Source organism: Clarias gariepinus, chromosome 18, assembly GCF_024256425.1.
Source record: "Clarias gariepinus isolate MV-2021 ecotype Netherlands chromosome 18, CGAR_prim_01v2, whole genome shotgun sequence".
In the NCBI taxonomy this organism is placed as follows: Eukaryota; Metazoa; Chordata; class Actinopteri; order Siluriformes; family Clariidae; genus Clarias; species Clarias gariepinus.
Window position 1 is genome coordinate 7,282,501 of NC_071117.1, and position 26,104 is coordinate 7,308,604.

The window sequence follows — 26,104 nt, forward strand, 5'->3', positions numbered from 1 at the left end:
AGATAGATAGATAGATAGATAGATGGATGGATGTACAGTATAGAAAATATAGAAAGTAATGCAAGTCCTGTGTGTTGTTGTGATTGGTAGTCCGTATAGCCTTCAGGGAGCGCTTTTCTGTCCTTTTTTAACACCATGTGCTGTAGAATGAATGCATGTCAGGAAGTTTAGTGCAGATGATGTGTTCAGCTAATCGCACCACCCTCTGAAGAGCTCTTCCTCTCATGGTCCTGTTTATAAACCAGGTTGTGATGTTTCCCACCAGGATGCTCTTTATGATGCAGGAGTAAAAAGTTTCTGAGCAAATAAGGAGAAGGTAAATATTTCCTGCAGACAAAGGTGCTAACTGATCTGCGGACGCTCTGAAGACTAGACCTGCAATGCCATCTGGTCTTGCTGTTTTTCATGTTGTTCACTCTCCTGAAGGCTCTCCTCACATCATGGTCGGAGATGATGAATGCATTGCTGCTAATGACTAAATAGAGTGCACCTGTGTGTAGTTTAATGTCAGTACAAATACAGCTGCTCTGTGATGGCCTCAGAGGTTGTCTAAGAGAATATTGGGAGCAACAACACCGTGGAGTCCAAAGAACACACCAGACAGGTCAGGGATAAAGTAGATGAGAAATTTAAAGCAGGCTTAGGCTACAAAAAGATTTCCAAAACCTTGCACATCCCACGGAGCACTGTTCAAGTGATCATTTAGAAATGGAAGGAGTATGGCACAACTGTAAACCTACCAAGACAAGACAAGACTTTTTTGGCCAAAATGCAAACGCTATGTGTGGCGGAAAACTAACACTGCACATCACTCCGAACACACCATCCCCACTGTCAAATATGGTGTAGGCAGCATCATGCTCTGGGGGTGCTTCTCTTCAGCAGGGACAGGGAGGCTGGTCAGAGTTGATGGGGAGATGGATGGAGCCAAATACAAGGCAATCTTGGAAGAAAACCTCTTGGAGTCTGCAAAAGACTTGAGACTGGGGCGGAGGTTCACCTTCCAGCAGGACAACGACCCTAAACATAAAGCCAGGGCAACAATGGAATGGTTTAAAACAAAAAATATCTATGTGTTAGAATGGCCCAGTCAAAGTCCAGATCTAAATCTAATCGAGAATCTGTGGCAAGATCTGAAAACTGTTCACAAACGCTGTCCATCTAATCTGACTGAGCTGGAGCTGTTTTGCAAAGAAGAATGGGCAAGGATTTCAATCTCTAGATGTGCAAAGCTTTTAGAGACATACCCTAAAAGACTGGCAGCTGTAATTGCAGCAAAAAGTGGTTCTACAAAGTATTGACTCAGGGGGCTGAATAGTTACGCACACCCCACTTTTCAGTTATTTATTTGTAAAAAAAAAAAATTTTGGAATCATGTATGATTTTCTTTTCACTTTGTATTGGTCTTTTACATGGAATTCCAATAAAATTGATTCATGTTTGTGGCTGTAATGTGACAAAATGTGGAAGGGTTCAAGGGGGCTGAATACTTTTGCAAGCCACTGTATAAGTTTATTGTTTTTGTCCCAGTTCGTTACAGAATCTTTTCATTGACTCCTGATCTGCAGCCTGTTGAACAGACAGGAGGAATCTTTGTGGAAATCATTGTGAGTAACTCAAATGACTTAAATAAGATTTATGCCACCAGATAGTCTAACTGCATAATTTGTGTCTGAGCTAAAATACAGTATCTGCTGCTTTTCTAACCCATATATGTGTTTTTACTGAAAGTTACAGGAAAAATAAAATACAGGGTTATGTTACTTTTGAAGATTTGTTTCTAATTTAGAATGTCTTTCCTGTTTTCCTGAATCACATTTTTTCTCTGCCAAGAATCCACAAGGAATAACAATTAGCCGGGAAACTATCTTTCCTAAACAAGGAATAATATCCAATTCATACAACATCCCTGAAGTTTCAAAGTGAGTTCACTGCATGAATGATTTCCATACAAAATATCTGTACAGTAAATGCATACTTAGGGAGACTATTAATTATAAATAAAATTCTCTCTCTCTCTCTCTCTCTCTCTCTCTCTCAAGACCTGGAATATGGACTGTAGCAACGCGGTATAAAAACACCCCACAAAAGAATTTCACTGCTGAATTTGAAGTTAAAGAATATGGTACAGTTTAGAATAAGACTACAATATACTTTATATGTTATTTCTACATCTGTGTTAAAATCTTGTTGTTTCTTTATTACTTTGCAGTGCTTCCTAGCTTTGAGGTTGCATTAAAACCATCCAAGTCTTTCTTCTACGTGGACGATCTTGACCTTCAAGTAGACATAACTGCCAAGTAAGTAGAACATGCTATAAATTATATTTTTACTTGCTTAAGAATTTTATATTGAGGACCTAAAATTTGTGAGTAAAAATTTACCCTGCTAACGTTGTTAGAAAACACTAAGAGACTAAGTGGTGTGATGGAGCAAGGGTAATGTTAAGGTTATAATTAACAGAAGGTAATTATTTTGTTATAACAAATAAACTCCTTTGTGCTGAAGACTTACTTTTACTGTTAGTAACCATTTTCTCTGACTGTAACAAAACACTGACAGTGAATACTTTTTCAATTTAGTATAAATGAACATTTACACATTAATGTCACATGTCTACAATCTAAGTTCATGAGAATGAGCTGTAACCATAGTACCAATTAAGTATTAAAACAAGCACAGCAATATAACCATGAGAGATGCCGTTGCAATGTTGTCAGAACTGGTGTTGGAGAAAATTAATCAGTGTCTTTTAATTGGGTCTCCTATGTGTACAATCTAACTTTCTGTGAATTATATGAAGGTACCTGTTCGGAAAAAATGTGGATGGTGTTGCTTTTGTGGTGTTTGGCATTAAGAAGGACGACACGAAGACAACTCTGCCTGCCTCGTTAAAAAGAGAACCAGTAAGTTCATATATATAAAAAAAAAAACTTAGTGCAACTTAGAGTTGCTTCTAGTGATAATACCTAAAGAAAATTCTTAAAATTGTGGTTGTTTTACAAAAATACTCCTAGTAAAGATAAAAATTATCCATAAATCATCTTAACCCTAAACAAGCTAAAGTGAAAAAAATGTTAGTTAGTAGTAATTACCTTTTAGAGGCTCTAAAGTTTCTTAAGCAGAGGAGAAAATGGCAGAAAGATAAAGATGCAGTAGTTGCTTCCATGTTTGCTACATACAAACCAATTATACCACTAAAATAGACACACCAGCAATCACAAAGAGTGGAGTCGAGAGAGAGAGAGAGTGTGTGTGTGTGTGTGTGTGTGTGTGTGTGTGTGTGTGTGCGTGTGTGTGCGTGCATTTGCAACCAATCAGTGTGATACCTACTGTAGAAAATGTGGTTAGTCCCACCTTCTCACTGAGATAACCATTTTTCTTTTTATGCTAAAAGTTGTTCTGGGATTGGTTCCAAGCTGTGACTCTACCAACGAATCCTATTTTTTTTGGTTTATAACACTGTAGCTCTGTAGTAATGTACTCATATTTAGTTACAAGTTCAAGTTTCATGTTCATTATGAACTTATGTGTGGTAATTTATGCTGCATATAGATCGCAAATGGAGAAGGACGTGCAAGGTTGACTAGAGATATGATACAGCACACCTACCCCAATATTCATGACCTGATCGGAAGCTCCTTGTACATTTCCATCAGTGTTTTAACTGAAACAGGTAACATGTGGGTCCGGGAGTTGAGGGGTTGGGGCGGGAGGAGGTGGGGGGGCGCATTTGTGGGATAAATGTTTTAATCTATATTTTCTCAAGCTGCCATGAAGCTTTACCCCTGTTTCAGGTAGTGAAATGGTTGAAGCAGAGAAGGGGGCCATTCAAATTGTGAAATCACCCTACACCATTGAGTTCAAGAGAACCCCAAAATTCTTCCACCCTGGAATGTCTTTTGATGTTACGGTATAGGAAACATTATTTAAAATGTATAATATATGTAAATCTTATCCCAGGCTATTTAAACATATGCAGTGATGTGAAAAAAAAAGTATTTTAAAAGTATGCAGATTTTTATTATTTATTTTTTGTTGCATTTTTGTCACACTTAAATGATTGGACAATATATTACACTTAATAATTGACATTATTGTTTAAATGCTGCAGTTTGGTTTTACGTGGGTTATTTATGTGTAATATTAAAACTTTTTATTTGATAATCTAAATCAATTAAATTAAAAAAAGCTATTTGTATACACTCTGTACGGTTTGTCTGATCTGAATTTGAAAAGGTTTATGTGACCAACCCGGACCAGTCTCCTGCTGAAAATGTGGATGTAGAGGTCATGCCTGGTAAGGTGAGGGGTCGAACTAAGAGTAACGGAATGGCCAAGGTTATAGTGAACACCCAGGCAGGAGCCAACACATTACAAATCACTGTAAGTCATATAGGCATATATAATAACCTAATTATTTATTTTAAAACAGACTATTGCGTGACTGTTATTAACATAAATTTATTCTGTGAATGCGATAAACAGTAGTAGTGATAGTATGGAAACATAACAGTTATGTCCAAGGAAGCTGGTTGTGCTGGTAAATTATATTTTCTTTTAGGTTAATTATTTTCAATTTCCTCACTACTTGACTAAACTGTTAATACAAATTTTATTAACAGTAGTGTTATTTGGCAGGCGATTTGGAAACTGGGAACTGATCAGTATGGATCTTTCACCAAGGGGTAAAAATTTTGAACCTATGTAATTAAATTTGGTTTTGTTTTGTAAACAGGCAAAAACCATAGCTCCAGGCATATTACCTGAAAGACAAGCTATGAACCAGATGACAGCCCAGGCTTACACCACCAAAGGAGGCTCCACCAATTATTTACATTTAAGTGTAGATACTGCAGAACTGACAATCGGTGATCAGATGAACATCAATCTAAACTTCAAAAGTAGTGCCCAAAATCAAGATTTCACTTATCTGGTTGGTATCTCATATACACTTTGGTTTAAATATTGTGGTGATATCATGATATTGGCTTGTGTATAATGATAAACCTATACATAAACCTAAAACATAATATTGAACTTAAGTAAATAAATAAATGCCTTGAGTATTTTTAATAAAATAGTTGGGCTTATTTTTGTATCAGATCCTTAGTAAAGGACAGATTGTGAAAGGAGAGAGGTTCAAGAGACAAGGGCAGTCACTGGTGACCTTGTCTCTACCCGTCACCAAGGAACTGGTTCCCTCATTTCGTGTGGTGGCGTATTACCATATAGGATCCTCTGAGGTTGTGTCGGACTCTATCTGGGTCGATGTGAAGGACACATGCATGGGAACGGTAGGTAATCTGTTTCCTATCGACAGTAAGTTAAAACATTATATATAATAAGTTGATAAAACATACCACCACCAGATGAACTGACTGACTATACAACAGTAAACTAGTGACAGGATCTTGGGTGCCCTAGGCTTATCTATTACCATAGGGACCACATGATCCCACAGAAAGAGAAATGTGTTTTTGTGTTGATCATAGAACGTTTCAGTATTAGCCAATTTAAGCTCAGACAAATAACTTTTTTTCAGTAGGTGTCAGGATGAACTAACCTGGGCGACCAGATGACTTAGCTTTAGCGATTAGCCCAATGTAGCGTTGATGGTGAACCCAAACGCGGAAGAAAGCGAGTAGGTAAGATAACCACGCGATTTAGTTTAAGGACTCTCACAAAAGGGGAGCAAAGGAAAAACACAAATTTAACCCGCGTCCTATAAACACACACTCAATATCAGAAAGCAAAACCCAAGAAAGTGAGTACACCTGAATCGATGGATGGACAACCAGAACCGACATGGGCTGAACTCAATGACTGAGCGTTGAATCGTGGTTTGTTTACTCCTTTTATACTTCCTGGTTCGCGACCGCATTACTTCTGGGTCCTAGTGCCGGTCGCAGCCTAAGTGTGCATGACAGTACCCCCCTGTCCAGGACCGGCTCCTGACGGTCCTGGGGTGGAGGATACCCGACGACGGTAGTCTCGGATTAGTTACGGGTCGAGAATGAAACGGGCCGGAATCCAAGACTGCTCCTCGGGGCTGTAACCCTCCCAGTCGACCGGGTATTGGATACCTCTGCCCCGAGGGCGCGAATCAAGGATCCGGCATACCGTGTAGGCGGGACCACCGTCAATGATGCGGGGAGGAGGAGCAGGGGGGGTGGGTGTAATCATAGGAGATGTGGTGAAGTGTTTCAGCTGAGAGATGTGGAATACTGGATGGATCCGGAGCGCCGCAGGCAGCTGGAGCCGGTAGGTGACTGGGTTTATCCGTAGAGTAATGTGGTATGGGCCGATGAACCTAGGTAGAAGTTTGCGTGATTCAGTCAAGTCGACGGCAATGTGCGTCCAGGGCCTCCGGGGAACCGGAAGAGGTTGAAGGTCTCCAGATGTGGGTTGATTGGTATCTTTGGCCCTGGCGCACACTGGGCACGCCTGAACGAACTCTTTGACGTCCTTAGCGAGAGATGGCCACCAGAAGTCTCGTTGGATGAAGAGACGGGTCCATCTTGTGCCCGGGTTTCCCGATATGGGTGACAAGTGACCCCATTGTAGGACCTCAGATCTCATGGTCCCGGGCACATGGAGTCGTCCACGTGGCACACCTGCCGGTTCTAGATCTGTGGTCTGCGCCTGGCAAACTCTCGTTTCCAGGTCTAGTTGAAGTGGAGCGATTATCTTGGAAGATGGGAGGACAGGCGCGGGGTCCGCCCGGGGAAAATCCAGCTCCAGTTGTCGTGAGAGAGCGTCTGCCTTCGTGTTCTCGGACCCCGGGCGGTATGAGAGGTGGAAATCATAATTCTCAAAAAACAATGCCCACCGCGCCTGTCGTGGATTCAACTGTTTCAGATTTCTGATGGAGATGAGGTTCTGATGGCCCGTCCAAATAATGAATGGCTCCCTGGCGCCCTGGAGCCAGTAACGCCATTCCTCCAAAGCCCACTTTATGGCCAGCAGCTCGCGGTCCGCTACCCCGTACCGCTGCTAGGTGGAGTCAAATTTTTTGGAGAAGAAACTACATGGGTGTAGTTTCTGATCTGGACCCCGTTGGAAGCGTCCACCTCCACAACGAATGGTTTACTGACATCAGGGTGAAGAAGAATAGGAGCGGTGGTGAAACGGTGGCAGAGTTTCTTGAAGGCAGAGATAGCAGTAGGGTTGAACGTGGTGGAGCGCTCGTGAAAAGCGCACTTTTCCAACTTACAGTACAGTTGATGGGCGAGTAGTCTCTTTAGAACCGCCCTGACGTGCTGGATATGTTTTTCAGCAGTGCGTGAGTAATTGAGGATGTCATCAAGATAGGCAAATGCCCACCAGCCAAGCATGTCACTGAGAACGTCGGTAATCAGGTGTTGAAATGCGGCGGGGGCATTACACAGTCCAAAGGGGATGACGAGACTCTCGTAATGTCCAGTTGGGGTGATGAAGGCCGTCTTCCACTTATCGCCCTCTCTGATGCGCACCAAGTTGTAGGCGCTCCAGAGGTCCAACTTGGTAAAGATGGTGGCACCAGAGAGGGCGTCCAGGGATGAGTTGGTAAGAGGCAGTGGGTGTCGGTTTTTGATGGTTATATTGTTTAGCCCCCGATAGTCGACACATGGGTGAAGTTCGCCGCCCTTCTTCTTCACGAAGAATAACCCCGCGGCGGCAGGTGAGGAGGAGGACCTGATGGTACCTTGGCGAAGAGCGTTGGTTACGTACTCCTCCATCGCCTGCGTCTCTGTGGGTGTCAGCGAGTAGGGATGGCCGCGGGGTGGAATCGTGCCAGGTTGGAGGTCAATGGCGAGGTCGTACAGGCGACGTGGAGGAAGGTGGGTGGCTCTCCTCTTGCAGAAGACCTCAGCCAAGTCCCGATATGCCTCTGGGATAGCGTTGGTGTCGACGTCGGGGGCCTCTGACTCCCGAGAGCACGTCCCAGCCGTCGCCTTTAGGCATAGTTTGGTGCAGGTCACGCCCCACTGTAGAACTCGATGTTGTCTCCAGGAGATGAGAGGGTCATGTTGTTGCAGCCAGGAAAGTCCGAGGATGATGGGAGGTGAAGAAATGGAGGTGACGTGGAAACGAAGCTGTTCTTGGTGTTGGTCAATGGAGAGGATGATAGGTTCCGTCTGGGTAGTAATTGGACTGGTGGAAAGGGGGCGACCGTCGACAGATGTGATCCGAACGGGCTGGAATAATGCCTTAAATTTTACCCCCCATTTTTTGGCACAAGAAGAGTCAATGAAGTTACCTGCTGCCCCGGAGTCGATGAATGCAGTACTTCTGACTCGTTTGTGGCCAAATTGGAGGATTACCTGAACCGTAAGGCGAGAGGTGGTGGTGTCGGTCATGGTGGAGATATGGAGGGGGCCCGGTGAGTCTCTCCTCAGCCTCACCGGGGCGGTGCGTTTCCCGGACGGACAGGACAGATTGCCCGGTGGTGTGCCGCGGACCCACAGTAGGCACACAACCCCTCTCGATACCGGCGCTCACGTTCTGTTGCGGTCAGGGAGGCGCGTCCTAATTGCATGGGTTCCCCGGCAGGTCGTCATTCGACAGGTCCAGTAGTGGCGGTAGTGAAAGTGGTCGGTGGTGAAGGTGCAGAACGGTGATAGGTGGAAACAGGCGGCAGGGTCCTCGGGGCTGGCTTCAGACGAGAGAGGAGACGCTAAACGATGCGGAGAGCTAGTTGGATTAGTCCCTCCAGCGTGGCTGGAAGCTCGTCTTTTATACCTGACGTCAGCCCCTCGTAATAGGATGTCCGGAGCGCGGCGTCTCCTCAAGATGTCTGTATGGCGAGGGTTCTAAACTCCGCGGTGTAGCGACTCACGGACAATCCACCCTGCCGCAGGTGATAAAGCTTGGTGTCGGTCTCCACCTCGCCCGCAGGGTGTTCAAAGGTGAGTCTGAGTTGACGTGTAAATTCATTATATGAATGGGCGGAGTCCGAGTCTGATTTAAGTACTGCCGTGGCCCACTCTGCTGCCTGCCCAGATAGCAACAAGATGAGGAAAGCAATGCGTAGCCGATCGGTGGAGTATTTGGTGGAATTAAACTCAAACACCAGATCGAGCGCTGTTAGGAACACACGACACTTCCCGTCCGTGCCATTCCATTTCTCTGGTAATGAAAGAAAAACATCAGAAGAAGGGGGGGACAGGTGTGGTGATGCGGCGCGGTGGGAGGCTGGCTCGCCGCGCTAGCAACAGCCGCATCCTCCTGCCTGACCTCCACCACCTAGCGGCGCAAGGCCGCGACGTCTTGGACGCCCTGGCGCAGAGTAGCAATCTCCCCGGTTAGCTTATTGATTAGCTCAGCATGCTGGTCAACCACTTCGCAGAGATGCGCGTAATCCGCTGGGTTCACCGCTTTGGGCTCAGTCATTCTGTCAGGATAAACTACCTGGGCGACTAGATGACTTAGCTTTAGCGATTAGCCCAATGTAGCATGGATGGTGAACCCCCACGCGATTTAGTTTAAGGACTCTCACAAAAGGGGAGCAAGGGAAAAACACAAATTTAACCCGCGTCCTATAAACACACACTCAATATTAGAAAGCGAAACCCAAGAAAGTGAGTACTTACGAATTGATGGATGGACAACCAGAACCGACATGGACTGAACTCAATGACTGAGCGTTGAATCGTGGTTTGTTTACTCCTTTTATACTTCCTGGTTCGCGACCGCATTACTTCCGGGTCCTAGTGCCAGTCGCAGCTTGAGTGTGCATGACAGTAGGTACCTGTATGATGTGTTTTTGCTAAAATTCTGTTTGGTTTTTGCCAAATATGGCATTGGGCATTAAGGCTTCACTTTGATCTCATCTGCGCATAGAAAATTGTTTAACACTCTTTATTTGTTTAGATGCAGTTTTGTGAACCAGAGTCATGCTTATGTGCTCTTTTTAGACAGAAGAGACTTTTTCCTGGTGATCCAGGAGAAATAAACCACACTTACTCAGCATTTTTCTTCATTCTTCTTAATCAGCTTTCATGGGCTTTTAACATGGTCAGTGAGGCCTGTAGGTCTGAGGTGAAGCTCCTGGATATATATATAAATCCAGAAGCTTCAGAAGCTTTTGATGTCTCTTACCACTCTAAATTGTTTGGAAATGGTTTTATAACTCTTTCATGACTGATGTGCAGCAAGAATTTGCTTCTCTAAGGCAATTGTTTATGTGTTTTCCTCTTTGTATTGTGCGACCCCACATCATAGCAACAAACTCTGTTCTCCAGTGATTCCAGACTTTTTAGCCAAATTAGTTTCCAGACAATCAAAGCTCTATTCAAAAGTCAAAATCCACTCTTAATATATTTGTTTTATCTTTTCTTTGCTTTTTTTCTTCTATTTTATTATGCAATTTAGCTGAAACTGGATGTCAGGGAAAGTTTAAATGTCAAAAAAGTCTTTGAGCCTAGTGATGAGTTTCATCTCATAGTAACTGGAGATCCAAAAGCCAAGGTTGGGCTGGTAGCTGTGGATAAGGCTGTCTTCGTTCTCAATAAGAACAGACTTACACAGACCAAAGTAAGTAACATCTGGCAGTTTTTAATTACTGCAATATTTTTCTTGTGATTTTATGTTTGATTTACTCAGAAATTAGGGACAACATGTGCAAAACTGTGTCCACAGATTGGAATTGAAAGCATAAAATATACAAGACAAGCAAGAGAAAATATACTGTACATATTTATATTTACAGGTCTGGGACATTATTGAAAAGCATGACACTGGCTGTACAGCTGGCAGTGGTAAAGAGAGTATGGGTGTTTTCTATGATGCAGGTCTACTGTTTCAGTCTGATAAAGCAGGAGGCACCACTGAAAGAACAGGTAAAACTGTTTGGTTTTTTTTAAGCAAGAAAATTAAACAATTTGCAGTGGTGTAACAAGTAAATAATCAGTAGTCAGTGATGTGATAAAGCATTTACTTGCATAATTAGAAAGAAAAAAAAACTACTGGATTAGTTTTAAAAATTTTCATTTTTAATAGCTTCTGAGTGTCCTGCTCCACCGAAGCGAAAACGAAGAGCTGAGACTCTAACCCAGATCACGGAAAAGCTGTGTAAGAAAATATTTTAAAAAATGTAAATATTTTTTTAAATGATTGCTTAATCATGGGTCACTTTGGAACAATTTATTTCAAATTTTTTCTATAGTTGGTAAATATTCTGGTGAACAGAAGCAATGCTGTGCGGATGGACTGAAAGAGAACAGGTTGGGCTACACATGTGAACGGAGAGCTTCATATATTTTGGATGGTGAAGAGTGTGTCAAGGCCTTCCTGGACTGTTGTAATGAGATCCAAAAACGCAAGGACGAGCAGAAAGAATTGCTGCATCTGGCTCGCAGTAAGAGCAGACTTAGTCCTTTACATTTATTTGTATTGTATTGTTCTAAGATTCAGGTAATCAATTAATAAATTAACTTTCTTGTCCAGTCCCATGTTTTGTTACCGAAGAACCTAGTTGATTAAGCTAGAATGTGGTCACTAATGTAGTGAACTATTCCAGTCTACTTTCTTATGTCCTATGCCTGTATAAAATTAAAAAAGAAATTATCTGATCAAATTCAAGGAAAATAAATGGTAAACAATTAAACTAAATGACACACAGTTAAGATAATAATTTGTTTGTTTGTTTGTTTGTTTGTTTTCTTTAATTTTTTTGTTAATTTTTTTTATCTGTGGGGTCCGAGCACCCTTTGTAAATAAAACCCCCAGTGCATGAACCCATAACAGCCATAAAAGTTGGCAAATTGTTACAAAAGTTTTAATTAAAAAAAAAATGTAAATGGTGGCATAATAGCCTCGCGGTATCTCTGTCACCTTGCACCTCCAGGTTTGAGATTTTGATTCCCCCAGGTCTGAGTTTGCATGTTCTCTCCGTTTCCTCCAGGTACTCGGGTTTCTGCCCACACTTCAAAGACATGCAGATGAGGCTAATTGGTGTGCTCACATTTCCCGTGTGTGAATGAGAATGTGAATGTGTGTATGTGTGTGCCCTGCGATGGACAGGCACCCTGTCCAGGGTATATTCCGCCTCATGCCCTAAGTCGCTTGGGATAGGCTCCTGGCTTTCCACGACCCTGTATAAAGGATAAAGCAGTATAGATGATGAGGGCATGAGAGTGAAAAAAAAAAAACTTACATTTTTAACATACATTTCTTGGTTTGGAATTTTAATTGGAATTCTTTCCAGCAACAGTCCCATTCTCCTTAATTTACATATATCAATTTGTCTAGGTGATGATGATGATGACGACTTTATAAGCTCTGATGAAATTGTCTCCAGAACACAGTTCCCTGAGAGCTGGCTGTGGGAGGACACAGAACTGCCACCCTGCCCAGGAAACATACCATGGTAAGTGCAATAATTCAAATTTTTATTTAGTATAGTAGCATCATGGAGATGAATGGTAATACTAACCTGATCTGCATTTTGTTTTTTATTGTAGTGAATCAACAAGCCGCACCTTGGACAAAAACTATCTGAAAGACTCGATTACTACCTGGCAGATCCTTGCCATCAGTCTGTCCAAAACCCACGGTCAGTGTCATTCTTTTTTCTCTATCTAAAATATCTGGATGTAAACATGGTTAATACATCTAGAAATCTCAGACTCACACATGCAACCCGGCTAACAATGGTGAATATTAAAACAATTATCCTTCCCTGTAGGCATCTGTGTGGCTGATCCCTATGAAATAACAGTGGCGAAAGACTTCTTTGTGGATCTCAAGTTACCTTACTCAGCAGTTCGCAATGAACAACTAGAAATCAAAGCTATTCTGCATAACTTCTCCAACAAGCAACAGAAGGTACTATTTACTTATTATCCTCAGTTCTACATATATTATTTTTGTTCCCTTTCAAAAACTAGACTAGATGCAGTGTGAAAACACTATGGGAACATCTTTCTGTGTTGCTGGTTGTGAAGCATGTGTGTATCAAACACGCCAAATTTTGTCACATATAACCTCGGTCAGGTGACGTCATCTGATGAAGCGCACCTGCAGGTTACAAATAGGAGTGAACCGGAAACATTCCTTAGATCTTTTTGTCTTTATGACAGCCTAGTTGTGCTTGCGTGTGTGTGTGTACACCAGCAAATATAAGAAAGTGTTTAACTCACCGATATGGCTTACGCGTGAATCTGGCAGGTGTGATTGCCTTTCTTTCTCTCGCGTCCTCGCCGGATGCGGAAATTCCTGGTGCTTCTTGTGAATGGGCAAGGATAGACATCCTCTCTCGTTTCCGAAAAAGCCTCCAAGCATTTGGCATTAGTCGACAGGTTCTGTCGGGTGGCCGGGGGACGGTGCCTAAACGACGCTCTCTCCCTTTTCTTAGCAATCTCCATAATGAGTTAACCCTTTCATGAAGTAAGCTGTATTCATCCCGTGTTTTTATGCCATCGACTTTATTTATTTAAAAATAGTTGATGTTGAAGCGCAGGGTTATATGATGACGCCCAGATAGAAGAGACGCTTCCAGGCTATCTCTCTCCTGGGACATCATCCTCCCCGAAAAGCTAGCACTTCCTTCCAAGTTGTGTAGACTTTCATCTTCCCTGGAGGCGAAAGCTTTTCAGGCAGCAGGTCAGGTTGGTGCTCCATTGCACACCATGGCGGTTTTGCAGGCCTACTAGGCTGACCTGCTAAGAGACTTGAGCACTGGTGGGGCTGTTGAAGATAAGGCGTTCTTGAATTATGCCGGGCCACAGACTTGTCTCTTCGTGCAACAAAGCAAATGGCCCCCATCTCGCCTTCCGGCCTGTTTGTTCGTGAGGTTCATGAGGCGAAGTTATATGAACAAGCCTTCGGGAAATTCCTTCTCTGCTGTGCCCAGGAGTTGGGACTGTCGGCCACCCAGTCTCGACCGAGTCTGACTCTTGCGAGGCGTGAAACACACAAGGAGAGTGTTTTTGAGCGGGGCACCCACTCGTAAAGATTGGGGTGCGGCGCGCCACGCTTCGAAATCCGCCTTAAAGAGGTCGGACCGGCATACTGTCATCTTCACAAAGAAGTCCTGAGGCTCATGTGCCCAGGACCATGGGGGTGGCCCCCCAATGAGGAGAGGCACGTAGAATTCTTTTCAAGAATAAAATGTTTTCCCTGGCACCCCCAGGAGGTCGGTGTACATGCCTCGCCACCACTAGTGGTTCGGGCAACACCGGTCTCCAATAAAGTGTTAGTTCTTTGTTTTTTTTCCCTGCCATGTTTCAGGATGCCGAACATCTAACAATCCCCCCCCACCCCCCGTCTAACCAAGCCACCGAGACTTTTGCCCCTTTTGGAGAAACGTCTCGGGTTACTTTGCTGTAACCCTGTTCCCTGAAAAGGTGGGAATCAGATGCTGCGTGAAAACGCTATGGGAGCATCTTGTCATGTTGCTGGTTGTGAAGCATGTGTGTATCAAACACGCCAAATTTTGTCATATATAACCTCGGTCAGGTGACGTCATCTGATGAAGCGCACCTGCAGGTTACAAATAGGAGTGAACCGGAAACATTCCTTAGATCTTTTTGTCTTCATGACAGCCTAGTTGTGCTTGCGTGTGTGTGTGTACACCAGCAAATATAAGAAAGTGTTTAACTCACCGATATTATCAAATTTTTGGCTTTTATAACCTCGGTCAGGTGACGTCATTTGATAGGATGCACCTGCAGGTTATAAATAGGAGTGAACCGGAAACATTCCTCAGATTGATTGTCTGAACGGACGTCCGGTCACGTAGGCAGTGCGGCATTGGGACGCAGCATCTCGTTCCTGCCTTTTCAGGAAACAGGGTTACAGCAAAGTAACCCGAGACGTTCCCTTTCAAAGGCTACACTCGATGCTGCGTGAAAACGTTTTGGGAACGAGAGTGCCTCGCCTCGTAGGAGAGGGTGATAGCATCTCTCACGCAGCTTGCGGCTTCAAAACATGTAAAAGCTGCTCTGACTTACGCCACTGGCTAATGCGGTGGACGTAAATCTGAAGAGCACGTACTGGACACAGTAAGTGAAGTCTCTCCTGCTCTGAAGCTGTAAAGGCGGGGGACAGAAGGCTTCAAAACAATAGGATGCATGTTGGCAAATGTGTGCGGAGAGGACCAACCCTCCACGTCACATACTTGCTGCAAGGGAATACCTCTTGCTAGTGCAATATATGAGGCGATTCCCCTGGTTGAATGAGCCCTGATTCCTAGAGGCGAAGTGAGCCCACGCGCCTCATAGGAGAGGGCAACAGCATCTCTCACGCAGCTTGTGGCCCCGAAACATGTAAAAGCTGCTCTGACTTACGCCACTGGCTGATGCGGTGGACGTAAATCTGAAGAGCACGTACTGGACACAGTGAGTGAAGTCTCTCCTGCTCCGAAGCTGTAAAGGCGGAGGACAGAAGGCTTCAAAAACAATAGGGATCTTCGATCCTCTTAGAGTAGGTAACACCATTTAGAAAAACCATCTTAAGGGTCAGAAACCTGAGGCACTGACTCTAGTGGTTCAACAATGGGGCACAAGCCAGAGGACAAGTTTTTTCTGCAGAAACTCCATCACTGAAACAATTTAGCAGTGGACTGGGTCTACCTGCTTCGTCATGCACCAACTTTCAAATACATTCTATTCGAGGGGAGGCAGCCACCAGCTTGACTTAGTTGGGCCTGTTCAAGGCGTCCAGACGCAGGGGCTGGAAGTCAGAGAGTAGTAAAGGGAACATTTGCTGATCTTGCGAGGCAAAGAGGTCCACTCAAATTTTCCCAGGATGTAAATCGCTCTGAGGGACAGAAACCTGGTGCGCTAGCTATTTAGCGGCGCGAGCACAGTCCGCCCTGGCGATTAATATATGAGACTGCCATAGTGTTGTCCACCTGCACTAGGACATGGTTGTCTCAACTGCTGGAGGAAGTGCTTTAGGGCCTGAAATAGAGCCATGATTTTGAGGCAATTGATGTGCCGCCCAAAAAGATGGCCTCTCCAGCTCCCTTGGGCTGGACGGTCCCAAATCTTTCTGGCCCTAAAGTACTTTCTCCAGCAGTTTAGAGGCGACCATGTCCTAGTGCGGGGGGACAACACTACGGTAGTCTCATATATTAATCGCCAGGGCATCCTGTGCTCGTGCCGCACCAGGTCCTGCTTTGGGCACAGGAACTTATGCCCTCAAATGGAGTGTATTTGAAAGTTGGTGCATGGCAAAACATGTAGACCCAGTCCACTGCCGAATCGTTTTAGTGCTGGAGTGTTGGTATTCTCATTCCCATAGCGTTTTTACGCAGCATCGAGTGTAGCTTTTGAAAGGGAACGTCTCGGGTTACTTTGCTGTAACCCTGTTCCCTGAAAGGGCGGGACTGAGATGCTGCGCTCCAATACCGCACTGCTTGCGCAACTGGACGTCCTTTCAGACAAAATTGATCTGAGGAATGTTTCCGGTTTACTTCTATTTATAACCTGCAGGTGCGCTTCATCAGATGACGTCACCTGACCGAGGTTATATATGCCAAAATTTGGCGTGTTTGATACACACATGCTTCACAACTGGCAACACAAAAAGATGTTCCTATAGCGTTTTCACACAGCATCTCGTTCCTCCTTTTTCAGGGAACAGGGTTACAGCAAAGTAACCCGAGACATTTTCAACTTATAGTTTAGTTTACAACAGTAAGTAGTTTATGTTGTCTGAGCACACTATGAGTGTTTGGAGTTATTGTGCATGTTCTGCACATGTTTATGCAGGTTATCTGGATAGCTCCCACCCAGTAACACTAACTTACCGCATGCCCAGTCAATGGTTTGGATATGATACATTCTCATTTACGTGTAAATGGCTATGTGCATAAAGTTCTGTGATGGACTGACATTAAACCCAAAGTCTGTTTTTGCTTCATGCCCAACATTCCCAAAAAAATACCCAAGATCTGGATCCACTGCCACCCAAACTAGAATAAAATGTAAAAAAAAAAAAAAAAAAAAAAAAAAAAATATATATATATATATATATATATATATATATATATATATTTATATATATATATATATATATATATATATATATATATATATATATATATATATATCATAATCACTGTTTTGTCCTGAGACTGAGGACATCTGTCTGACTTTCTGTCCCCATCAGGTGCGTGTGGAATTCCTTGAGACAGAGCATGTTTGTAGTGCAGCCAGCAAAAAGAAGAAATACCGTACCATAGTTAACGTTGATGCCAAGTCCACCAGAGCCATCCCATATGTAATTATTCCCATGGAACTAGGAAACCACCAGATAGAGGTGCAGGCTGCGAGTTCAATATTTCATGATGGAGTGAGGAGAACCCTGAAGGTTGTGGTGAGTATCAGCAGATTACAAATCAGTCAGATATTTAGACAGAATAAGTAAAAACCTTTTAATAAGAAGTAGGTTCTATTTTAAAGGAGTAATACTTCATTGTCCATCAACAAAAGGTCTGAAACATTTTTTTTTTCATCTGGTTGCTCAGTCTGAAGGTGTGCTAACTGAACTCCCAGAACAAAATCTGGAACTAAATCCCTCTCAAGTACCTGGTGAGTTCTTGGGTATTCTACATAGATCATTTCATCAAATTTTTCCTAATTTATTTCTCAGAATTTCTGCAAAAACTTTTTTCATATAGAATTTTCTATTGATCATTTTTATTCCTTTTTTTAATAAAAGGTGGCGTTCAAGTTTTGCATTTGAGGACCGACATACCAAATGGCCAGGTTCCAAACACCCCTGCACAAACTTACATTAGTGTAGCTGGTAAGAAGTCATTCAAATATATTATTATGAACCCCTATGGAATACACTTGACACACCAATATAGGGTCTGCCAACTATGTTTATTTTATTTTTTGCCCTTTTTTTATAATCGTCACTTCAGTCATATACTCATACCTATTGCCTTCTCAGTAATGAGATGAATTCTGCATTACCAGTGATCAGAAAATTAAATATGAACAAAGTTATTACAGGGGTGTCTAAATTATTTTTATTCCTAATTGACTATCAGACAAGACTTACTAAAAAGTCTAATTACTGACATCTTCAATAAAAGAGGTTATGTTTTTACCATACAAGTTCATAATTAACACAGAAAGCTTAAACTTAAACTGTCTTGAACACACAAAAAAAAACTACATAGATTTTTTTCATCTGAAGTCACAATTCTATTCTTTATATTAAGACGTGTGACATCCTAGGGCTGATTAGCAATATAGTTCTGTGCCTTTTTACACTAGTACTATACCCTTACTACTAGGGCTATTTTGGATTGATGCTTAGATTTAAACATCACTGAAATAAACTGGGGAAATAATCATAAAGTAACCTGAGAAGTAAGCAAAGCAAATCTCTCTCATAAGTATATGTAACGTCTTACCCAACAAGCTGGACCATACTACAGTTCCACTGTAGAATCGAAGCTTATATTGCTTACTATTATAATTTATATATGATTGTCCTTTAATTATTATAAAAAAGACAGACACCTGCTGTGTAAAAATTATTTACATTTTCTAAGCCAATATATATATTTTTTTCATTTGTACACTCTGAGTTAACACAGAATGATGGGTTTTTATTATCTTTAGTCATTTTTAGTAAATTAAAATACTGATGATTTTTTTCTATATAGTGGAGCTTTGAAAGTGCAGTGGCATTTTTGAAATTCAACAGTCTACGTTAACGCCATGATTTGATTTGTTGTTATATGGCTACAACACTTTTTACTCTGCCCTACTAATTTTTGGGTTACGAGCTGAAATTAGTGATTATTCTCACCAGATACCTTTTTTATCCATTGGGATAATAACAAGTTAAAAAGGGAGAGAATATATCAGTATCTTTGTTGACTTGTGTGTGTCTGTTTGTGTAATTAATTCATTATTAGTGGTCCATCCAAAGCATTACAAGAAGAAGCAATGGGGCCAGCAGGAAATTTCCCTATAAAGCCAGTCATGAAGTTGGGTGATTATAATAAGGTTTGACCAGGGGCTCTTCAAAAGTGCAGATGATTCCAGTTTTCGTAATAGTATAGTCTCACTATGAAAACAAAATAATTCAAAATGTATGTCTGTAATATAAAGAAGGAGTCATGCCTTTTTATATCACCATATCACCATTCCATATCCTTTTTTCTAAGGCCATGGTAACTTTATACATAAAAATCTGCACCAGAAGTTATCTGCTTATTCATTTTAACAACCATCTTTCTGTTTCTATACCAACAGGTCAGGAGGTGAGTATTACAATTGAGCAGGCCATCAGTGGAGACTTCATGGGGCGTCTGATCGTACAGCCTGTTGGCTGTGGAGAACAGAACATGATCTATATGACACTGCCACTTACTGCCACACGCTACTTAGATACCACCAAGCAGTGGGAAACAGTCGGTCTGCACCGACGTAGTGAGGCTGTCCAACATATTCTGACAGGTGAGAAGATTCTTCCCAAACAATAAGCAAATTTATATGATTTTGTAAAGACACAACTGCGCTTTAGTTTCTGCCCAGTGTCTGTCAGCATCTTGACCCCTGGCTTGGATTTAGTAAAATGGAGATTCCATTAATTTTTCTGCAGCTTTTAATGAAAAGGAATAAAGATAGTTTTGTTCTTTAATAATCACATTCATGGCTGAGTGATCAAATCAAAAATAGATGCAAAATGTCTCTTATTTCCACTCGTAGACCTAAGAAAATTCTTTCACAATCTTAGGTTATCAACGACAACTTACATTCCGTAAGCCTGACGGCTCTTATGCAGCATGGGTACATACACCAAGTAGCACATGGTAAAAGCATTTTGAGTAAATTATCAGTACTTACGAAACATTCAATCTTAGGTTATGAACTATTTTTTACTTCCTGTCTTCTGTTTTGCAAAGGCTGACAGCATATGTGGGGAAAGTCTTTGCTCTGGCCAGTGACATCATTAGTGTAGAAGAAAATGTTCTCTGCAGCGCCCTCAAGTGGTTGATTTTAAATTCACAGATGCCAGATGGCACATTTAAAGAAAGTGCCCCAGTGTATCACGCAGAGATGGTTGTAAGTTACGCTGAGATTTTTATTATGTTGAAATCATTGATACCTATAACAAACCTCAAATTTAGTATTTATGTGAATCTGGTTTACTTAAAAAAAAGTTTCCTTGTGTGATTTCAGGGTAATGTACGAGGAAAAGATGCTGACGCATCTCTCACAGCATTTGTATTGATTGCTCTACAAGAAGGAAATCACCTCTGTGTCAAATTAGTTGGGGTATGTTAACTTAAATGGCTCAGCACATATGCAATAAACAAAAAACTAATCAAACGTATTAATAAATGACAAGTTTTGTCTAATTAGTCTGTCTTTTTTGTTATTTAGAGTCTTCCGGAGTCTTCCAGGAAGGCCACTGAATATTTGGAGCGTAGGCTTCCTTTGTTGACCAATCCGTATGCAATTGCCATGTCTTCATATGCCTTGGCCAATGCTGGCAAATTCAACAGAGATCATCTGATGAGAGCTTCCTCTGATGGTTTGGAATTCATTATAATAATAGAATTATTTATGTTAATCGTAATTTAGTCCCTTAAAAAGCAGATGTTAATTTTTTTTTATACTTGTGCCCAGGTGGTTCTTACTGGCAAGTTGCTGGAGGGCATCACTTCACTCTGGAAGCAACAGCGTATGCCTTGCTGGCTCTGGTAAAAGTAAAGGATTTTGAAGCTGCAGGAAGAGTTGTTCATTGGCTTAATAGGCAAAGTAGTCCATATGGCAGTTATGGCACTACCCAGGTACACTCAAAAGTTTTTCTGCTTTTCCTTGTTCTTTTTTCCACCTTTTGGAAAATGCACAACAGCAGTCTTACATTTTTAACAACTCTTTATATTATCTGTCTCAATCTATAAAATTGCAATGGAAATTGAAATGATTGATGTAAACTTGACAATGCCAAGGAGTAGAACAATGTTTTTTTTTTTATTCTTTTGTTCACCATTATAATTTCTTATTTTCCCCAAATCTAAATACATTTGGTTTAGTTGTTTGAATTACTTTAGTCAAAATATAGAGTTTGCAAAAAGTTGTTCTTTGTGTGTTCAGAATCCTCTCTGCTTTTTACATGTTAACTAGGCAACCATTATGGTGTTCCAAGCAGTGGCTGACTACTACAAGGAAGTAAGAGATCGTCAGAATACAGACTTGGATGTGGAATTGAGTGTGAGTGGACGAAGTCGCCCAATAAAATGGAGTTTCAAAAAGGACACTGCACATCTCACACGTTCAGACAAGGTGATTGTTAATAACATTTCTGTTTATGAATTTGATGAGGAAACCTTAATGATACACTGTATACATTTTCTTTTAAAGTCCATGTTACTAATAATGTCAATATACCAATAAGGTTTATACAATTCAGGCCATAAGAGTAGTGTGCTGAATTTTATTATTGTTGTATGATCACAGGCAAGGCATATTTGCAGATCAAGTTTAGATTTGATTAATATAAAGAAAGCATAAACAAACTAAACATCAAGCTAGGACTTACAGAGAAACAAAATTATAATAATATGAAACAAGTGCTAACAATAGAAAAATGCATAGTTTAATGACAATCATGTATAATTTCCATGCCCAACCAGGGCACGACAGTTTTGAGAGAATCACATACAGTACTGGTAAAATGACTACGAACACATCTGCTCGTCTTTAATTCTTTGACCAGTAGTGAGGTTTGTGTGCAAATTAAGCCTTGTGAAATGAACACTTTTGTGAACCAATTGGCTGGAAGGCTTTATGAAACTTTATCGCGCCATCACCAACTAGAACTAAACAGATGTAAGACAACTTAGATGCTTAGGACACAACTATTTATAATTAAACTAATTAGCAACTTCGGTTCAGGTGAGTGCCCCCATCACCTGACTGAGCTGCACTCGGGGAAATGCAGTCCCAACCAACCCAACGTCTCTGGGCACATGACACCCTTTAGGCGCCATTCCTTTTCTAGCTGAGAGAACAAAATCCCAAACTCTTACATTCTGCATCTTTAAGAGTTAATGATGATTTAGGAGTTCAAGGTAAAGACTGAATAAAACATTTTTGTGTCTGGACTTTCACAGGTTCAGCTCAAGCAAGAGTTTAATGTTACAGCTAAGGGATCTGGTGCTGGAGTTCTCAAAGTGAGTATTCATAGATACTGGAAAGGTCTTTGTTTTGTACTTGTAGTTTATTTATTAATTCCTCTTTTTATAGGTATATACACTTTATTATGCAAGACCCGTAGAAAAGAAAAGCGACTGCACAAAATATGATCTGTCTGTTGAAATGAAAAGGGAACGAGAGGGTAAACTTTAACGTGCCTTATCTTTTAAATCCTCTCATCTTTATTTCTAGCCAAAGTTAGAAACTTTTTTAAAGCCTTTATGTAATGTAAGTTGCTCTAATATTTATCTCTCAGTATCATATGAAGAAGCTGAAGAAAGTTATGAGGTCATCATTGACATTCTGTAAGTCTTATGCAAAATAAAAGCCCTTCTGGGTTTACACATTTATTAGTTTAATTTAAAATTGTATTCTTAATTATTTTTATTTTTTAAATATTTTTTAAAAGCATACATTTTATTACATACATTTTTATTTCTTCATTTTAATCAATCCAGGTTTAAGGATCCAAACAGAGATGCCACTATGACTATTTTGGATATCGGCTTGCTGACGGGATTTGTGGTGGATGAAAATGATCTTGCAGAAGTAAGCAGAAATCTGGCATATTCTGGGAGATAGTTCTGACTTTATTTTGTATAATAATTATTTGTAATGTTGTCTTTTTTTTTTCTTTAGCTAACCAGTGGGAGGGACAAATACATACAGAAGTTTGAGATGGAAAAGCAGCTTTCAGAACGAGGCTCACTTATCATTTATTTAGATAAGGTAAATGTAAAATATTTCCATTAGATCCATATTTGCATTAGATTTTAACTTGTGTCCTGTTGAACCTGATTTTCTCTCTTGTCAGGTATCACACACAAGGGCAGACAGGATTGTATTCAGAGTACACAAGATAACCAAAGTAGCTTTGCTCCAACCTGCTGGTGTCACCGTGTACGAGTACTACTCCCCAGGTAAAATCCGCTTTTTCTGTAAAAGTCTTTCGTGCAATATGATCACCAAACACTATTAGATATAAGATCATCATCTAAAATGTAAAGCTTAGATGAGATTCCAATAGGACATTAGGAACTGTCAAGCTTTAGCCTTTACTGAAACATGGATACAAAATTGGACAAAATCCATATACAAGATCTATATACAGTATATAGTATACAGTATACAGTACACACACACAGACACTGTACTGTAGTAGAGTTTTACTGGCACATTTAATTATTCCATTGTATTTAATTACCCCCCCCCCCAATACAGTATGTACTTATAAATCATATAAACATATAAACGTATAAATTAACATTTATTTGTGTTGTCCCGAGTCTGAATTAAACTGCCTATTCTATTCGTCTCACCACAAGCCTTTTAATGTAAAACTGTCCCTGATGTTTTTGTACATATGAAACCTTTACTTGTGGTCTTCAAAGGTGAACGCTGTGTGAAGTTCTACCATCCTACAAAGAAAGATGGAGCCCTGAACAGATTGTGCAATGACCAGGAGGGTCTGTGCCAATGTGCTGAAGGTAAACCCCTTTACCACTAATAAATGCAATCAGTACAGCATCAGGAATAATACATCTGGAATTCTGTTTGGATTTTGTTTGATCATTATTATGTTGGTTTTTTACCATCAAATTTTAATAGTTAATTTAAAAGTTGCAAAATAAATTACAATAAAGTGAATTCATTTAAACGTTTAGGTACTTTTTGTAAAGTGTTTAAATGAGTAACACAGAAATCCGCTCTATATTATTGACACAGAAAACTGCAGTATTCAGAAGAAGCAGAAAATTGATGAGAAAGATCGGGAGAAAAAAGCTTGTGATGCCGGCATGGATTATGGTAAACACTGAGAAACTATTTATTGGATATACCAGTTCTAAATATGCTAAATATATGTAATAAATCAAATATCTGTAATATGTGTCATTTGTGTGTGTAATGTATGTGTGTATGGACATGTATGTGATACTGCTTGTACGTTGCAGTTTACAAAGTCAAAGTTCAACGCCTGGATCCAAGTCCAAATACAGATTTCTATGAAATGAAGATTGAAGAGGTCCTGAAAGAAGGTATGTTTATTAGCCTGTATCACAGTGGATCACAGTACTGTGCATCACTCACATCAGTAAGTACACATTCTTGTTCTTTGCAGTGTGACATAATAAAAAGGGGTTGGTAATAAAGAAATAGCTACTACAGTATGTATCCCTACACTATAAGTATGGCATAGACAATTACACCAGATGTAACATTTTGATATGCTGAATTTATTTGTACTGCTGTGTGTTTGGGTGTAGGGATGTAATAATATACTTCAATCATGATTCAATTTGATTCACAACACTGACTTTTACCGTTTTAATTCAGATATATATATATATATATATATTTGTTTTTATTTACAAATCATTCTAACTGAATAAACAAAGTCTTTAACCCGAGGAACAAACTGGTTCTGTAGCAGAAATAGAGCTTCAGTTTAAGATGGTGGTACTGTATTATACCATCCTGTCAATTAGTATTTTATTATAACTCCACTGTTTGCAATTAATTTCTTATTCACAGATTTTTAAATATTTTGTGTTTGGGTTTTATTCTACAGGTTCTGATCCAGATGTACATGAAAAAGTAAGGAGCTTCATGGGTCATGCTAACTGCAGGGAGTCTTTTGGATTCGAACAAGGCAAGAACTACCTCATCATGGGCCGGAGTATTGACCTGCCAAGGATCGAGGGGAAGTATGTCAACTCATCAACTAATCGCTAAGGGCACCATAGGCTAAAATTGGTGTAATGTAAATGAAAACAAAAATTTCTTTTAAATGTAAAGATAAGAAAAAGGAATCTGTATGTTCAATAATTAATTTCTCTTTACGATTTGACCCTTTTGAAATGTGATTTGACATTTACATTATTTGTCGTTATCAGACTGCAGTACATCTTGGGTGAGCAGACGTGGATTGAATACTGGCCCACACGGGAGGAAGGTCAAACCAGCGTTTACAGAGACAAATATATCGGTATTACTGGACTGGCTCAAATGCTTACTGAATTCGGATGCACTACATAAGCAAGGATTTGGCATGCAACTTTCAATTTTTTATTTTATTACTACGATTGCTAATGTACTACTGTCATTAAATGTCATATCAATTACTCATCCTAAAATGTAAAAGCTTTTGTAAAACCAAAAAGAAAATCAGTGAATAAAATATATTTTAATGATTCATTTGATAGTGATTTATTTTTTGTTGTTGTTAATATTAGTTCATTTAGCTGTACTATGTTTTTTTTTTTTTTCAAATTGGGCCAACGTTTTATTATGTTTTTTTTAATTTGTAGCCATATCCATACAAATTCTTAGTGAAAATAGTTTTTTTCCTAGTCTGATAAATATGACAGAGGAGTGCATTTAGCATTGGCATGAGTGACCAAAGGTTTACCTATGGCAGCCCGGCCATTGACCCTGTGGAGTTGCCGATGAACAGTTTTGGTGGAAACAGGAGAGTCGAGGTGCACATTTAATTCTGCAGTGAGTTGGGCAGTTGTGGTTTTATGTTTTTTGGATACAATCTGGTTTAGCAACTGGACATCCCTTTTAGACAGCTTCTTTTTGCATCCACAGTTACTCCTGTTGGATGTGGTTTGTCCTTCTTGGTGGTATGCTGACATTACCCTGCATAGCGTGGCTCTTGATACATCACAAAGACTTGCTGTCTTGCTCACAGATGCGCCAGCGAGACGCGCACCAACAATTTGTCCTCTTTTGAACTCTGATATATCATTCATTATGTTGTGTGCATTGCAATATTTTATTAAAAATAAATAATATATTAATATAAATAAAAATAAATAAAAAATATGAATATTAAACTTGTGCAGCAAGAAGAGAAGTATATTGTACCCAAGTCGGTTGACTGTGGGCAAGCTTTGGCTCTATATACTGTATACATAGCATATAAAAAAATAAAATTATGT

The 26,104-nt window shown here is 40.6% G+C and overlaps 1 protein-coding gene across 1 annotated transcript in view; it reads left to right on the top strand.

The window, feature by feature from the left end:
- The window catches only part of LOC128506538 (complement C3-like), a 29,282-nt gene extending 3,929 nt beyond the window's left edge, over window positions 1–25,353 (top strand). Inside the window, exons 4-41 of the mRNA XM_053477034.1 lie at window positions 1,531–1,607; window positions 1,834–1,922; window positions 2,043–2,125; window positions 2,213–2,300; window positions 2,804–2,906; window positions 3,556–3,676; window positions 3,798–3,913; window positions 4,240–4,386; window positions 4,739–4,936; window positions 5,106–5,297; window positions 10,357–10,518; window positions 10,694–10,823; window positions 10,984–11,055; window positions 11,150–11,341; window positions 12,235–12,352; window positions 12,447–12,538; window positions 12,671–12,810; window positions 17,101–17,307; window positions 17,459–17,522; window positions 17,653–17,739; window positions 19,209–19,412; window positions 19,693–19,768; window positions 19,862–20,021; window positions 20,139–20,234; window positions 20,343–20,493; window positions 20,589–20,752; window positions 21,090–21,248; window positions 22,079–22,138; window positions 22,212–22,302; window positions 22,417–22,465; window positions 22,619–22,709; window positions 22,800–22,889; window positions 22,975–23,080; window positions 23,552–23,647; window positions 23,886–23,966; window positions 24,113–24,196; window positions 24,730–24,865; window positions 25,055–25,353. Coding sequence (XP_053333009.1) covers window positions 1,531–1,607; window positions 1,834–1,922; window positions 2,043–2,125; window positions 2,213–2,300; window positions 2,804–2,906; window positions 3,556–3,676; window positions 3,798–3,913; window positions 4,240–4,386; window positions 4,739–4,936; window positions 5,106–5,297; window positions 10,357–10,518; window positions 10,694–10,823; window positions 10,984–11,055; window positions 11,150–11,341; window positions 12,235–12,352; window positions 12,447–12,538; window positions 12,671–12,810; window positions 17,101–17,307; window positions 17,459–17,522; window positions 17,653–17,739; window positions 19,209–19,412; window positions 19,693–19,768; window positions 19,862–20,021; window positions 20,139–20,234; window positions 20,343–20,493; window positions 20,589–20,752; window positions 21,090–21,248; window positions 22,079–22,138; window positions 22,212–22,302; window positions 22,417–22,465; window positions 22,619–22,709; window positions 22,800–22,889; window positions 22,975–23,080; window positions 23,552–23,647; window positions 23,886–23,966; window positions 24,113–24,196; window positions 24,730–24,865; window positions 25,055–25,196 — 4,514 coding nt within the window. The 3' untranslated portion in view covers window positions 25,197–25,353. The remainder of the gene's footprint in view (window positions 1–1,530; window positions 1,608–1,833; window positions 1,923–2,042; window positions 2,126–2,212; window positions 2,301–2,803; window positions 2,907–3,555; window positions 3,677–3,797; window positions 3,914–4,239; window positions 4,387–4,738; window positions 4,937–5,105; window positions 5,298–10,356; window positions 10,519–10,693; window positions 10,824–10,983; window positions 11,056–11,149; window positions 11,342–12,234; window positions 12,353–12,446; window positions 12,539–12,670; window positions 12,811–17,100; window positions 17,308–17,458; window positions 17,523–17,652; window positions 17,740–19,208; window positions 19,413–19,692; window positions 19,769–19,861; window positions 20,022–20,138; window positions 20,235–20,342; window positions 20,494–20,588; window positions 20,753–21,089; window positions 21,249–22,078; window positions 22,139–22,211; window positions 22,303–22,416; window positions 22,466–22,618; window positions 22,710–22,799; window positions 22,890–22,974; window positions 23,081–23,551; window positions 23,648–23,885; window positions 23,967–24,112; window positions 24,197–24,729; window positions 24,866–25,054) is intronic.
- The last annotated feature ends 751 nt before the right edge of the window (window positions 25,354–26,104 follow it).